The 16,152-nt window shown below is 37.4% G+C and overlaps 1 protein-coding gene across 8 annotated transcripts in view; it reads left to right on the top strand.

Moving 5' to 3' along the window:
• Positions 1 to 16,152, top strand: part of MAP3K4 (mitogen-activated protein kinase kinase kinase 4) — a 68,618-nt gene that overhangs the window by 27,489 nt on the left and 24,977 nt on the right. For all 8 annotated transcript variants that reach the window (XR_007629027.1, XM_050316166.1, XM_050316169.1 and 5 more), the window contains exons 5-14: positions 2,183 to 2,329; positions 4,470 to 4,627; positions 5,026 to 5,142; positions 5,581 to 5,680; positions 5,770 to 5,853; positions 6,905 to 7,171; positions 9,081 to 9,230; positions 10,245 to 10,406; positions 13,024 to 13,157; positions 14,756 to 14,834. Coding sequence is in view for 7 of the 8 variants with exons in the window: in XM_050316166.1 (XP_050172123.1) it covers positions 2,183 to 2,329; positions 4,470 to 4,627; positions 5,026 to 5,142; positions 5,581 to 5,680; positions 5,770 to 5,853; positions 6,905 to 7,171; positions 9,081 to 9,230; positions 10,245 to 10,406; positions 13,024 to 13,157; positions 14,756 to 14,834 (1,398 nt within the window). In the remaining variant the exon portion in view is untranslated. The remainder of the gene's footprint in view (positions 1 to 2,182; positions 2,330 to 4,469; positions 4,628 to 5,025; positions 5,143 to 5,580; positions 5,681 to 5,769; positions 5,854 to 6,904; positions 7,172 to 9,080; positions 9,231 to 10,244; positions 10,407 to 13,023; positions 13,158 to 14,755; positions 14,835 to 16,152) is intronic.

The raw sequence follows: 16,152 nt of genomic DNA, 5'->3' as shown, positions 1-16,152 counted from the left end.
GCATTAGAAAAATGTGATGAGATTCCATTTGCATATTTTTTTCTCAAGGATGAATAAACCCAATCCCTTTAATTGTTTGTTGTATAGAAGGAACATAACACAGTCTTGGTTTTGTAGTGATTGACCTAGTGGGCCCTTCTTGAAGCACTGAGACCTTTAAGTGTTTCCTGCTTTTTGGTACTATTTGAAATGTGTAGCAGTAATGTTTGATTTTATCAAGCATACTACTCCTGTTACTCGACTTTTCCAAGGTGAGGTTAAGTTTTTGTACTACTAGCAAGTCAGTTGTATTTAAGAAAAGTAGATCTGATTTTCAGTTGAAAGTTTGCACACAAAAAGAAAACTAGCACAGATTATATGCTTCTCACAATGTACTTTTTCTCCTGTCCTTTCTCACTGTCCTTTTTTTTAGCCATCTTGTCCATGTTTCACTTTCAGTGGTAGATTTTGTATTCCTGGTGATGCTGTAATATCAGAGAGAGCTCTTCTCTTTTAATGGCAATTTGCCACTGTGTGGTGGCAGTGTGGTAGCTGAAGAGTTCAAGATGGTTCTCAAATTCAGCATTTGTGCTGAGAATTGGATGGGTGTATGTGCACATGGGTTATTCCTGTTTGGTGATTAAATTAAGTATTTTTTGTCTTGCCCCACCTGCTTTGAGAAAACAATTTATTCTATGAACTCCCTAAACAAAAAGCAACCCACCAAACAAACCAATAATGGTGATTATATTTTCAGTTTAAGCTGCACATTTTTTCATGTACTCGTTATACACTGTATGTTTGTTTGCCCATTGCCTTATGAGTGTCAAAAGTTGATGCTTGAAATTAGCACTACAGGTTTTTTCTAAGTCCTATATTCTGTTATTTAATAGCATGTCCCTACAAAAGAGTGTTATTTAGCTAAACCCCAATATTTTTAATGAAGTTTTGTGAGTTTATTTTGAAATAGATGTGGATCGAATGGCAAAAAAAATCCCCATAGGTTAACACAGAGTACACTGGATGTTACTGACTGGAGAGTGAAAAAGCATATATTTATAAATATATGACAGGGATACAAAAGTGTTGGTTAGGATTTCCTCTTTTTTATAAAGAGTTACTTGTTTTTTCCTTTTTATCTAATTTGCTAAGTTTTAAACACAGAGATCAGACTAGTACCCTTGTTTCCTCTGCATGTTGGGGAGCACAACATAATGTGTTGTGGCCTGTATAGACTCTTGTCATACTAACAGCATTCTTGTATGGTTTTTGCTGTCATGCCATTATCATTTCTCATACACTGACTCCACTATATTGATATATTATTTTACCAGGATAGCCGTTATAGCAGATTTTAAAAAGCATATTATCCAACCAACAATTCCATTCCCTCTGACCCTCCAAACAATTACCTCTCATCCTCTTTCTCTTGATTTAATGAAGTTGTTTCTCAGAAAAGATCAGGAGTTGTCAGACCTGAAGACTAATAATGATTTGAGAACAATACATGCTGAGCACTGAAAGGAAAGGCATTTGTTAGTGTAGGTTTGAAAGTATCTTTGCTCTTTGTGGTTATGTGCATCTCTTTAAAGACTAAGCTTTCAGGGCGGGGTGACAGCTGTTTGACCAAAGGCAACCACTTCTGCATTTGAAAAGATAACTTTGCTCATGTTAGTCTTGTCCAGGGAAGCAACAAAAAACCCCATGATCTGTTTTCAAGTCTGGTATGGATTTTGGAGTTGTGGGCATCTGTCCAGTAGATTAACAGTGAATTTACTGTAATAAAACTGTCTCACAGGTCTCTAAGCATATGTAAAACACATTGCATGTTATTCCTGACTTGCTTGCATTTAAACCGGTGATTTGATGACCGTGAGCCCTTTTGCCCCCTTCTAAACTAATTACCCATTGAGTTCCTTGCTGTGGCCCTGTGCAGGGAGTAAAGTGAGACATCTGCCTCCATCTTCATTAACAGTTATGTGACAAATAATGGGATTGCAGTTAAATAATCCTGGAAAATTAGTCACATCTTTCCTGTAGATGTGTAGAGCAACCATGTTCATTTCAAAAAGCTGTAGAAATTATGTTGTGACAAACTAACTTATTTAGGCAAACTGAACTGACAAATTAAGCTTTCAGTTCCCAGAGAGAATTTAAGAGCAGTGTCTTGACTGATGGCAGTTTTTTTGTTTTTCTCTTGCAGCTAGTGAGAGAGTGTAAGGAGGTGCTGAAGGGTGGTCTGTTGATGAAGCAATATTACCAGTTTATGTTACGGGAGGTATTAGATGACTTACAAAAGGTTGATTGCAACATTGATTCTTTTGAAGAGGACCTACATAAAATGTTAATGGTAAGTTTCAGAAAGGAGAGTCCAAGTTAGTGCATTAATCTGAATACTGCTAATAAATTCAAGTAAGTGTATTAATCTGAATGCTTCTAATAGAAATCTGTTAAGTTAGGTGTAATTATTGTTTAGTTTTTTTTTTGAGATTTGGTGAGTTTTTTAATTTGGTGGTGTTTTCTTGGGAGTTTTGTGGGGGGGTGGGGGATTTTTTGTTGCTCTGCTTTGATATAATGTTATTTATTGTTTTAGTGTACTTGTAAAGGTAACAGAAGCCTAAGCTGTTTTAGCAATTATTTTAGCAATACCCACTTTTGTTTACTGAACTGTGGTAAATTATACTTGTAAACACCCTGTATTTACAATAAAATGGTTCATATATAGATCTGTAAATTCCATATGTTCAAGCTAAGCTTTTAATAAACTTTTAACATTGAATAAAATTAAATACAATTTTTCTGCTAACATCATCTCTTACTGTGTTGGTATTGCATTCATGCACTATTGATACCTTATTTTTAATGTGTGTTCATTATTGCAATTAGTTAAATGTAAAGAAGTATTTTCAAGAAAAACACTTGGCCTCTGAAAGATGCAAAATGAAATATATTTTAGTGAATTTATTTTAACAAGCAGTCACATCCAAGGCAACAGTAATTTATTCTTTTGCGCTTTGTCCTCATTATTCTGAGGGACAAAAAAGACAACCCAAAATACCTCACCACTAGTGTTTTGTCAGCAGAGTTGTTGGCACCATCTATTGTTGAGCATTCATGTATTTTTCCCATTATGTGCTTTTCAGTGGGGAAAATGTACTGGTTTACCTAAATTTTGTTATGGTCCATACCTGCCGTTATCTGCACCTGAAATTTCTATAAATTTATAGCAGAAATTGCCTGGCTAGATGAAAGTAAAATGGTTTATCTTGTTAATTTTGAAATTCCTTACCTGTTTTGTTAGTCCTCAATATAAGAGACATGGACCTGCTCGAGCAGGTCCAGAGGAGATCTGTAAAAATTATCACAGGGCTGGATCACCTTCACTATGAGGACACAGAGTTTGGGTTGCTCAGCCTAGAGAAGAGAAGGCTCTACAGAGACCTTGGAGCATCTTCCAGTACCTAAAAGGGACCTAAAAGAAAGATGGAGAGTCTAGTGATTATCAGGGAAGGCACTGATGAGATGATGGGTAATGGCTTTAAACTGAAAGAGGGTAGGTTTAGATTTGATATCAGGAAGAAATTCTTCACTGTGAGGATGGTGATGCCCAGGAACAGGTTGCCCAGAGAAGTTGGAGATGCCCCATCTATGGAAGCGTTGAAGGCCAGGCTGGATGGGTCTTTGAGCAACCTTGTCTACTGAAAGGTGTCCCTGGCCATGTCAGGAGGGTTGGAACTGGATGGTCTTTATGCCTCTTTGAACCCAAACCATTCTATGGTTCTATGATCTTGGCATTTTTATAGTGTTGTCTGAAAATACCTGAAACCAATGCAAAGTGTCTTAACCATTTCTAAGGAGAAGTCTTACTGTATGTTACGGATTACTGAACTGAAACAAATTGCAGTTAATTTTTTGGCATCCCACATGATCCTGAAGGGCAGATGATTGAAGAACAATTGTACTTACCTGGATTTTTTAAAACAGTAGTATTTAAATAAAGGTGAGAGATTAGACTTGATATCAAGGAACACAAAGTGTAATGTAGAATTTCAAAAAGCTGTTCATTGCATTTATCCATATCCAGAAGGGTATGTTCAGATAAAACCTTTTGGAGTAATCCAGTCAATTACAGATATAGAGACTGTTATATATATAACAGATATAGAAACTCTGACCACTGTGAATAGTCACTGATAAAATGGTGAATAGCAGTACAGCAAGCAAGGTGGTGATGCTGTCAATATTTTCAGAAAGCTATTGTGGAGACATGGAATTTAATACTTCAGTACCACTTTCTATTTCCTAAGCCATAAATTGCATCTTTTGTGTGGAAACATGGAGCTCATTTTCAGTCACAGCAAATGAAAATTGTTGTAGAAATACCTTCTAAGAATTGTATAATACTGAGATTTTGTTGATTTGAGAAGTTCTGGTCCTTAGTTACATGTTAGGTAATAATTTCTGTTTAAATTACCTCTTTTGTTGTACAGGTTTACTTTGATTATATGCGGAGCTGGATCCAAATGCTGCAGCAGTTACCTCAAGCATCTCATAGTTTAAAAAATCTGTTGGAGGAAGAATGGAATTTCACCAAAGAAATAACTCCTTATATAAGAGGAGGTGAAGCTCAAGCTGGAAAACTGTTTTGGTAGGTTTTATTTGTTTCTCTGATTATGGTGTTGATTTGTACCAGATAGATATTCAAGTCAGCACTTGTTCACGGTTCCCAGATTGGACTTCTTGAGGTCTCAGTAAGCACCTGATAGTCCTTGTGAATTTATGGGTTATTACATTGACTGTAGCTATAGGTTGCAGTATGTGTAGGTAGCTCTGACTCTGGCTATAACAGAAATGACTGCTTCTATGGAAAGTCCTCATTCCTGCTAGCCCTGTTCACATAAAGTAACCGAGGACCCCAAGATGCTGCTTGTTTCTGTAGGAGGACTTGGCAACACAGCTCTCTTGCATTAGACAGAGTAGGAAGAAGTTTAAGGTGCCATGTTACCTTAATAAGACTCTGAAGTTCCACCGTTTCTGTTGCTACAGTGATATTGCAGGAATGCTGCTGAAATCTACGGGAATTTTTTTAGATTCTGGACTACAAGACAGTTGTGATGAATTTTGGGCGAGTGCCGATGACAGTACTGCATCAGATGAAATCAGGTATTAAGCCCTTGGGCTTAATAATAACAAACACACTTACTCATGTTTCTATGCCTCTGACAGGTACATAATGTATTTTATTTCTTAGAATGCAAACTTTGTAAATGGAAAGCTCCATAGACTTTATTGCTGTATTTCTCTGTGCAGTAGTAATGAACCATTGTTTTATTTGTTTGAAACGTAGTAACCTTCTCTTTAGTTGAGGGGATGATTGTTTATGTAATGATATTTAAATTAAATTTTTATATAAAATTTTTATATTATCAAAAATATGCACAATTTATTTGTCAGCTGCTTGCAAATATTTATCTTCTCTATGCTTTGTTAGCATATATGTAAATAGTTCTTATTTTCTATATAAATGCAATATTATTATAAATGCAATATTATTTAATTATTTATTAAGACACTGTCACTTCATTTCTGCCAATGTTTCAGGAGGTCTGTTATAGAGACCAGCCGAGCATTGAAAGAGCTGTTCCATGAGGCTAGAGAAAGAGCTTCCAAAGCTCTTGGTTTTGCTAAAATGCTGAGGAAGGTAAGTTAACAGAGTGTCATCTTATTTATATGCTTTAAAGAAATTTAAAGAAATAAAAACATATTCTTTCGTTTTGTCATTATTTGTAGGACCTTGAAATAGCAGCAGAATTTGCATTGTCAGCCCCTGTGCGAGATCTTCTGAATGCACTGAAAGCAAAAGAGTATGTGAAGGTAAATTCACATAGGTAATATGGTTTAGAAGCATAAAAGTGAAGTGAGAATGCTAAACAAAAATGTCAGAGGATATTGACATGATTTCTGTTTTTTAATGGGCCTTCTATCTCTCAACATGTAAAATGTCATGAATTTAATATTGAATTGTGGTAGTCAAATTATTTTCTGTACTTGTGTTTGTGTGAGAGGGAATGCTAGTTTGTGCTTTGGGAAATCCATGTCTTAATCCCTTGTTTTCACAAAGATTCTCTTTGTGACTGAGGAAAAACCTTTTTCCTTCAGTAGTACTTACTCATTTGTGAGAGGGGGAGTAATAACACTAAGTAGTAAGTACTATGAAACAAATGCTTTCAAATTTATAAGGTAACATCAGTAAATGGACATGTTTAAGTAAATAGTCTGAGACTATGGACCTGTGTTTTGCTTCTACAAAGCAAAAATATTGTGGTGGAGGTCTTCTCTAACAAGCTTCCTTCAGAGTACTAAGGACATGAGAAATGCATGGACTGTGTTCTGTTCCAAAATAATTGTTGCTAGAAAACTGTTGTACAGCTGTTCTTTTTTATCCTTCCATACATTTAATATATATGTAATTCCCATTTGGGAAATAATACTCTAACTTTTGCATGACAAAATTCCTGTTAGATTTATATAAACTTTTGCTAAGAATAGAAATTTTTTAAGGGGAGACTGACAAGTTCATAGGAGAGAAGTTCGTAAAGCATTGTTAAATACATGGTTAAATCTGGTTCAGCATGGCCCTGGTCTGTGGATTGTAACAAAATTCCTTTGGGAGAATATGTGCAAAGGTACAAGGAGAGATGTCACTGAAAATTGGTAATCTAGTGGATTGAAAAATAAATTATTAATTATATTGCATTTTGAATTTTAGTGCAGACATGGCTGGATGTGTTGTTTTAGTATGTATATAGTACAGCTTCTTAGGATGGACATTCTCAGTGTTGCTTAAATAAGATTACATATGTCTATTTTATCTATTTTATGTATCATAGAAAACAGTGAGAGATTTTTATTTTTTTTCCTGCAGATACAAATTCCTGGACTCGAGAGTTTACAAGTATTTGTACCAGACAGTATTGCAGGGGAAAAATCTGTGATTTTGCAGCTCCTTAATGCAGCTGCTGGAAAGGATTGTTCCAAGGATTCAGATGAGCTTGCATATGAGGCCTATTTGCTGATGACCAAGCACAGTGACAAAGACCATGAATTAGATGACAGCTGGAGTGCATGGGAGGGTCAACCAGTCAAAGTAGTGCCACAGGTGGAAACTGTTGATACACTGCGCACTATGCAGGTGGGTTTGGTCTTTTTCCACACTGTTTGTGATCTCCAGACTTCTGTGAATGCTTACTCTGTCAGATTAACTGCAATAATTTAAGTGAGGCATGTGTCCTTTTGTAGGTGATAAAGTTAAATTTAGGGATAGGATTGATTATAAATTGTGTTAAATGCAAATAATAATGGGATTGTAACATTTCTCAGCAGGATTAATCTCCACAATATGCATTTTTCAGGGTTGGACTTTATTATAAGAGATTCTTTCAATATTTAGTTGGGTGTTCAGTATCAGAAGTGTGGATAAGACTTGAAAACTGTACTTTTTGTTAAGAAGTCACCAGTCTCCAAGAACACGTTGTGCTTGTGTGCTTTCATGCTGAGGCATGAAACCAGTTACTTTTGATCTTGGATGAATCGTGACATTTAATGTTAAGTTTCTCTGGAAGTTACTGGATGTTCAGCAGTTCTGCAGGAAGAAATCTTTCCAGTCATACTTTCCTTCATCCCAAGCCAACAGGGGTTCCCTGCCAGCGGTTCTGCTGCACTCTGGCAGCTGAGCCAGCTGCAGCTCCCTGCCTCTGCTATTCTCACATCCTTATGTTAAGCTAAGTGAATTTTCCTTCTGGTATGTCATGCAGTTCTGTGGATCCCTACCATAAATGGACTCTACTGTCCATGAAGAGAGTGACTTTCCATATCACTGTGCCTGGCCTTTAGCATTCAGAGGGCTCTAGCAATTACAGGCAGTTGAAAAAGTCACTCCTGTAGATACTGTTGTTTGTAATGTGCAAATATGTTACTTTTTGTTTGCCTGTTGATTGAACAATAAAAAATACCCTTTTGATTAAGTGTTTAGAAGTTCATTGGACTTCTATCAAAGTTAGTATTTCTTTCAGAAAATGAAAACACCAGTAGATGAAATTTGGTTTGCAAATGGTATTCTGACATGTGTAAGTGCACATAAAACGTTGTCTTTGTATGTGTTTATATGTGTATATAAACATATATAATGTGTATATAAATGTATATATTCAATATACATTCAATATATTCAATCCAGGATTGAAAGGTTAGGAAGTAAGAAGTCTTTCAGAAAGATTGTGTTGAAAAAACAAAACAAAAACACATTTTTATTGCAAACTAGAGAAAATGTAAAGTGTTATTTAAAAAATACTCATCAAATAAAAGAATCCTATCAACACTTGAAGAATTTTGAGCATGAAAATATTTGGGAATGAGGTATTGAAAATTGGGATGAAGTAGGTTCTGTTTTGTTAGTGACTTGTTGCAGATGCATTGTCTATAGCTTGAAATCAGCAGAGCTTAGTACGTGACTCAGTGCCACAGCAAAGGCAGCACTGTCTGTGACAGTGCTTTTATAGGTTTCTGCAGTGTCAGAGCTCTAGTTTCCAAAACTTATTGTTACATATTGTTAATTTTTAAAATTTGAGCAAATACTGTGTGTTAAATCTATGCCTTTACCTGCTTAATAGTGGGCTTTTGTCTGGAAGTGTATCACATTTCTTGCATAAAAGCTATTTATGTGATGGTTGTTACTTCCATCTTCTGCTTTGAGAAAATATAAATACTTTTGCATAGCTGCTGCTTCTTTTGTGTATAACTAATCCAAAGATAATTTATTACAGTGTTTCCCAGATTTTTCCAGAAGTGAATAGGAGTATATTCCCCTTGAAAACTTGCTGTGGCATTTGCCCTAATGGAACTCTGCTCACAAGATGAAAGTTTATTGGGTTTAGTTGCCAGTGTCAAGCTTTTCTGTGTAAATTAAAGATCTTCATGAATAAGTAACGAGAGAGGTCTTTATTTTAGAATTTAAAAATAACTGGTTGGAATCTAGTGATATGGGACATGTTTTTACAGAGGTGATTGTGTTTATAAGAACTAGTGGTGTCTTGTTCTTCTAGGTTGATAACCTCCTCCTTGTAGTCATTCAATCTGCCCACCTTGTGAGTCAGAGAAAAGCTTTCCAGCAGTCTATTGAAGGGCTCATAACTCTGCGCCAGGAGCAGACATCCAGCCAACCAATCATTGCCAAAGCTCTACAGCAGCTAAAGGTAAGCAGTTTGACATTATAAGTCAAAATTGATTGCCCTTTGCTCACTGATAAGTAAAAAAGTGGAAGAAGATTCAATTGCATATTCTGCAGTTGTAAGGTATATGGCAGTCCTCTGTGGACTTAACTTTCAGTACAATTTTCATTCTGTTTTTGCAAAATTTCCCTGTGTTTTTGAGCTATATTGGTGTAATAATTTCTGTACTTGGTACTTGGAAAACAAGTCCATAATGCAAATGAAATATTCATAGCAACAGAATGAATGCATCTTTGTATGAGAGCACAGTTGAATTGGAAAAAAATGTATGATTTTGTTAAAAAGAAATTCTGTCAAAATCAATGATCTGCAAGAAACAACTTTTCCCATATCTGAAAATGGTTGCTTTGGGATGTAAAAGTGGGTAGTCTGCGTTTAGTTTCTCTTGTTGTTGGCATGGGTTTTCTGTTTCTGTTTATTTTGTGTATGGCGGTTTGATTTCTGTTTGTTTGTTTCTGTTGTGTGAGGATTTTCTTTGGTGGGTTTGGGGATTTTTTTGTTGGTATTTTGGAGGACCTAGAAAAGCAAATATTTTTTAGGTTGAAGTGGTGACCTGGAGTCCCTGCATTCAGTAGAATCTGTGTCCATATACCAAGATGAAAATAGAACTAAAGGCTTGGTGGCATTATAGATAGTAAAACTCTTTTTCTCCTTTGCCATCTGTCTGGTTTTGGTTGGATGTTTTTGTTTCATTTGGGGTTTTTTTTTTTTGGTTTCCCACTCGTCCTTTTTCTGTCTTTGTTTTTAAAGTTAATCTCACGCAAGCAAACAAACTTTATTATAGTACTTAATTAATTAAGACTTGCTTAATGCAACTGCTGAAAAGTATTTATTTTTCCAAGATGAATGAATTCTTGTGGCATTCAAGTACGTTTTCGTTTAAAATAATGTGATTGTTAGATTCATGTTTGCCTTAGTCTTGTCAACTGGAGAATATAAATAAGACTTTGCTCCCTATCCCTTTTTGTTGTTACTCAGAACGATGCATTACAGCTATGCAATAAGATAAGCAGTGCCATTGATAGAGTTGATCACATGTTCACATCTGAGTTTGATGCTGAAGTTGACGAATCAGAATCTGCCACTTTGCAGCAATACTACCGGGAAGCCATGATTCAGGGTTACAATTTTGGGTTTGAGGTAAGGAAACAAAAACTTTATGACATGTGTCTAGTAGTTTTGGTAAGAACCAGCTGAAATTTCTAGTTTTGCATTGGTGCAAATAAGGTAATTAACTCTGTGGAAATAAAAATAATTAATAGAACCAGAGAATTAATTAGGTTGGAAAAAGACCTTTAAGATAATTAGTTCCAACGGTTAAGCCAGCACTACCAGGTCCACCACTAAACCATGTCTACATCTACACATTTTCCAAGTGTCTCCAGGGATGGGGACTCAGCCACTTCCTTGGGCAGCCTGTTCTAATGCATGACCACTCTTTCAATGAAGAAATTGTTCCTAATATCTAATCTGAACCTCCCATGACACAATTCAAGGCTGCTTCCTCCTCTCCCAGCGCTTGTTACTTAGGAGGAGAAACCAACACCCACCTCACTACACTTTCACCTACTACACTGCTGCTCCACTCCACTCCACTTTAACTTACTACTCCACTGCTTTCAGTAGTTGTAAAAACCAATAATATCTCCACTGAGCCTCCTTTTCTCCTGCTAAGCAACCCTAGCTTCCTCAGCTACTTCTCATAAGACCTGTGCTCCAGACCTTCAACAGCTCCATTGCCCTTCTCTGGACACACTCTAGCATGTCCATGTCTTCCTTGTAGTGAGAGGCCCAGAACTAAACACAGTATTCAAGGTGCAGCCTCACCAGTGCCAAGCTAAGTCTAGAGGGACAATCACTGCCTTGGTCTTGCTGGCCACACTGACAAAATGCTGACAAATACCTGGGTGCCACTGGCCGTCTGGGCACGCTGCTGCTCATGTTGAGTGGCTGCCAACCACCACCCCCAAGTCCTTTTCCACTGAGCAGCTTTCCAGCCACTCTCCCTCCTGGCTGTAGCACTACATGGAGTTGTTGTGACCCAAGGGAAGGACCCAGCACTTGGCCTTGTTGAACCTCATTGCTGGCCTTTGCCGAGCAATCCAGCCTGTCCAGATCCTTCTGCAGAACGTTCGTACCCTCTGGCAGATCAGCACTCCTGTCAAACCTAGTGTCACCTGTGAACTTACTGAGGATGCACTCAATCTCTTTGTCCAAATCATCAATAAAGATATTAAGCAGGACTGGCTGCAAAACTGAGCCCTAGGGGACACCACTAGTGACTGGATGCCAATTGGTTGTAGCAACACCCACCACCATTCTCTGGGCCCCACTGCCCAGCCTTTTTTTTACGCAGTGAGCAGTGCACCTGTCCACACCATGAGCAGCCAGTTTCTCCAGGAGAAAACGTGGCACTGTGGAAAACCTAGGTCAAAGGCTTTGCTAAAATCTGGGTAGATGGCATCCACAGCCTTTCCCTGATCCACTAACTGGGTTACCTTGTCACAGAAGGAGATCAGGTCAGTCAAGTAGGACCTGCCTTTCACAAACCTGTGAGGACTGGGCCTAATTGCCTGGTTGTGTTCTGTACTTGTTTCATGATGGCACTCTAGATGATCTGCTCCATAACCTTCAGACTGACAAATCTGCTGTTCCCTGGATCCTCCTTCCAGTCCTTCATGTGGATGGGACACATGTTTGCTAATTTCTAGTCAATTGTGACCTTCCAGTTTTAGCAGAACATCATAAAAACATGAGTGGCTTCAGAAGTCTTACATGACAATAATTGGAAAACAACAGATGAATCTGTTAAATCTGATAAATCTGTTAAATTAGCAATGCCTGGAACTCCAAAAAGCTTTTAAGAACTTGATGATTTCAGGTGTAGTCTTGTAGGCTCTACTTCTTGACAGCATTTTAGATGAAATCAGAATCACTAAGGTTGAAAAAGCTCTCTAAGATCATAAAGTGCGACCTTCAACTGAATGCCACCAAGCCCGTTAAACCGTATCACACACTGCCACGTTTTACTCATTTTCTGAATACTTCCAAGGACAGTGACTCCACCACCCAATGGTGTAACTTGGCTTGTCACAGTTTTTCAGCCTAAAATAGCATAGAAGTGTACTTTGAGACATTCTTTCAAAGTTTATGGTGGTTCCTTAAGGCAACGCATATAGCTTTTGAGTGCCTGCCTTAGAGTGCAAGCACTAAGTGTTATGCTCAGATGCTTTTAGTGAGCAGTTTCACTATTTGTTTCTTATGCACTTTGTAAAAATTTAAGATTGTATCATACCCTAACATACTTCTAGGGATAGTCTTAAAAGAAACAGCTAGTATTTATTTGTTTTTTAAAAAATGTACATGTATAACTATTCCCTAATGTTACCTGCAGTATAACTAAAAATAAACACTGCTTTGCAGATCAGTCTGTCATTACAGAACTGAGTGTTCATGTATGATGTTGCTTCAGTGATGTGTACACTATTATAAACATCAGCACTTGCCTGACGTGCACAGAAGAATGCATTATGGCTCAGTGCTGCCCCTTACTATAACATATTTTGTATCATATACTTTTCTTGATTTTTTTTTCTATAAATAATCAACTGCTTGCATAAAATGATTTTGTTTAAGAGTAGGATGTGACTTACCATACTGTAGAGTTTTGTTAGCCTGCAAATATTCCAGTGGATATTGCAAATGAACTTTTGTTGTTGTTATTAATACGTGAAAAGTAATCTTTAGTTTCTTACAGTACCATAAAGAAGTTGTTCGTCTGATGTCTGGAGAATTCAGGCAGAAAATTGGAGACAAGTATATCAACTTTGCCAGAAAATGGATGAATTATGTGCTAACAAAATGTGAGAGTGGCCGAGGCACTCGACCCAGGTAACAACCAACTTGTTACTGCCATGGTAGTTTTTGGAAGAGCTTAAGGCTCAGGCTCAAAGAGTTGGAGTAAATGAAGTGACATCTGGCTGGTGGCCAGTCACTAAGGTGTTCCTCAGGGCTTAACTTTAGGACCAGTTCTTTTCAGTGTTTTTATTAATAATCTGGACGTAAGAGTTGAATATGTGCAAAATAAGTCTGCCAGTGATACTAAATCAGGAGGAGCCATTGATTCTCCTGAGGGTACGGAGGCCTTACAGAGAGAACATTTTAGATTACGAGTGCTGAACAATAACCAACCTTAAGAAATTTAACAACGATGAATGACACCTTTTGCACCCGGGGTGCTGTAACCCTGGATGTACATATAGATCAGAGGCCAAGAGCTTGGAATGCAGCCCTCAGAAAGGGATCTGGGGGTTCCTGTTGATGGTAAACTTTGAGTCAGCAGTGGGCCCTGGTGGCAAAAAGAGCCAACCGTATCCTGGGGTGCCTTAGGCACAGTATAACTAGCCAGTTGGAAGGAGTGGTAGTAACCATACCATCATACTGCACTGGTGCAGCCTCACCTTGAGTACTGTGTGCATTTTTGGGCTCCACAATCTAAGAGGGATGTAAAAATATTGCGATGGGTCTAAAGAAGGGCAACAGAGATGGTGAAAGGACTAGAGGGTGAGATGTAATAAGGAGTGTTTAAGAATACTAGGTTTGCTCAGCTTAGGGAGGAGGAGACTGAGTTGCTGTCTGCAAGTTCCTCATCTCTCTGCTGACAGGACTTGAAGAGATGGCTTAAAGCTGTGTTACGGAGGTTTGGATTGGGTATTAGGAAAAAGTTCTTCACTTAGGGTGGTCAAACCCTCGAACAGAATCCCCAGGGAAATGGTTGTGGCCCCAGGCCTGTCAGTGTTGAAGAAACATTTGGACTATGCTCTTAGATACATGGTTTAACTCTCACATTGCCCTGTGTGAAGTCAGAAGCTGGACTGTGGTGATCCGTGTGGGTCTCTTCCAACTCAGGATATCCTATGATCATATTCATATTTTGTAGGTTGCAGCTGCTAATTCTAGTAGGTCCAAGAAGAGTCAGTGGGAGAGAGCAAGTGGCTGAAGACACAACTCACTCTAGCCAAGTTACTTGTTTCACTTTACCAGTCTAGGCCGTGAAACCACTGATGCCCATTCACTGCTAGCCAGATAGTTGTGAAATCTTTAGTATCCTCTCAGTCTTGTTTCAGAAAGGAGAATTTAGTCAGGGAACATGGTGGTTTGGCTTGCTATTCAGAAACATGCAATGGGTGAGTTGATGATACTGTTCCTGAAGATAGCACATACATGGGTTGAGATATGGCCTGCTCACTTTTTTTTGGGAGTGCCTTTGCTAAAATCAAACTTTATCTGTATATAACTGGGCAAATGTGTTAATACAAGTTAAAAATTTTACCTTTTACATATTAGTCCATTTTCTTACAAAGATTTTATCATATTTTTAAGAGAAAAAATTATTGACTGTCATTTACTATTCTTGGATGTGGTTGAAACTCTTATGGTTTTAGCAGAAGAGCACTTCATTTTCTGTCTCTTCTTTTTCTTTGAGATAGATGGGCAACTCAAGGTTTTGATTTTCTTCAAGCCATTGAGCCAGCATTTATTTCAGCTCTCCCAGAAGATGATTTCTTGGTATGGAAAAAGTTATTCTGCTTGTGTTTATTTGTAAATGCTTGTGAAGCTATTAGTATATGTTTTCAGGGGTACTTTTTATAAAACAATGTCTGAGTATAGATGCTGTTCTAAAGAAACTGCTCTTGTATCTTGTATCTATATGTATCTTATATCACTGATGCTGACATCTCTTCAGTTAGTAAGATTCTGCAGAGAGTAGGTTTGTGACTGTTGTAATAATGTTTTCAACTTGCTGACACCTGTACTGTCTGGGGAGGCTGCCTCCCTTTGTGTCTTGGGAAAGTTGGCAGCAGCTTTTCTACAGTTAGAATTTATTTGTCATAATTTATATATATACATCAGAATTTAGTTGTCATAGTGAATTTCTAAATGTAAGGTTCTGAGGCTTAGTTAACATCCAGAGTTCATCTATGGGTATGAATACAAAATTGTTTACAAATACAGTTGTTTAAAGATGTTTCTTCAAATTATTCCAACATGAAACTGACTTTAAGGCATCTTTCTTTTGTTTATACTGTGAAAAAAATAGTATACTATAACTGGCCTTTTTTGTGCTCTGCCTTCCTCCTTTTCCTGTGGAAATAAAATTCTGAGAATTTATTTCTCTGAACTTGGTACAGTACTGCAGAGAAGTGAAAGCACAGTTACCACAAAATAGTAGAATGTGAGTGTCAGCACCTCTGATTTTTATTAATTTCAAGATGTGTTATGAAATGCCAACCACAATAATCTTGCTTAATACAGAAATTATGTAGTTTAGCCTTTTCTCACATGTATTTTTATCAGGAACTCTCTAGTAAGTTTTTTGTTAGCCCTCTGTGTGAGTTGCTGAGCGAGGGTTGTCTGTCTTCATGAGAAAGTTAAGCTTGAGTTTGGAATACACAGATACTTTGGCTTTACGAAGTAGCCTCTCAACTTTTTTTGCTTTGACACAGACTTTTTTAAAACAGACTTTGTGGTAGAGAAAGGAGGAACCCAAAACCTTAACTGCATTTTTGAACTTTTTCTTTCTTAATCTCCAAAACTGAAATACAGTTAATCACTTGCAGCCACATTGATTTATCTGTATAACACAGGTCACAGCATTTCATCTAGAAATGGCAATGTCAGTCTTAATCTTTTACTTAGATAATATGTGATGCCATGGGAGAATGATGATCTAGATTTAAACTCCACATTTCAAGATGATATTCTAGCTCAGTCTGGGTTGGTAAGATATGCCAGACCTAAGCTAAACACTTTCTTGGTTCAATAATTCTTGGTTTTGTTAGTTTAACTTCAAGTTCCTGGTCTTCACTAAGTTTTTGAATTTCTG

Source organism: Myiozetetes cayanensis, unplaced genomic scaffold (genome assembly GCF_022539395.1).
Source record: "Myiozetetes cayanensis isolate MyiCay16 unplaced genomic scaffold, myiCay2020 scf2-11, whole genome shotgun sequence".
Taxonomy (NCBI): domain Eukaryota; kingdom Metazoa; phylum Chordata; class Aves; order Passeriformes; family Tyrannidae; genus Myiozetetes; species Myiozetetes cayanensis.
Note: the sequence above shows the minus strand (reverse complement) of the source record. Positions and strands in the feature narration are given on the sequence as shown.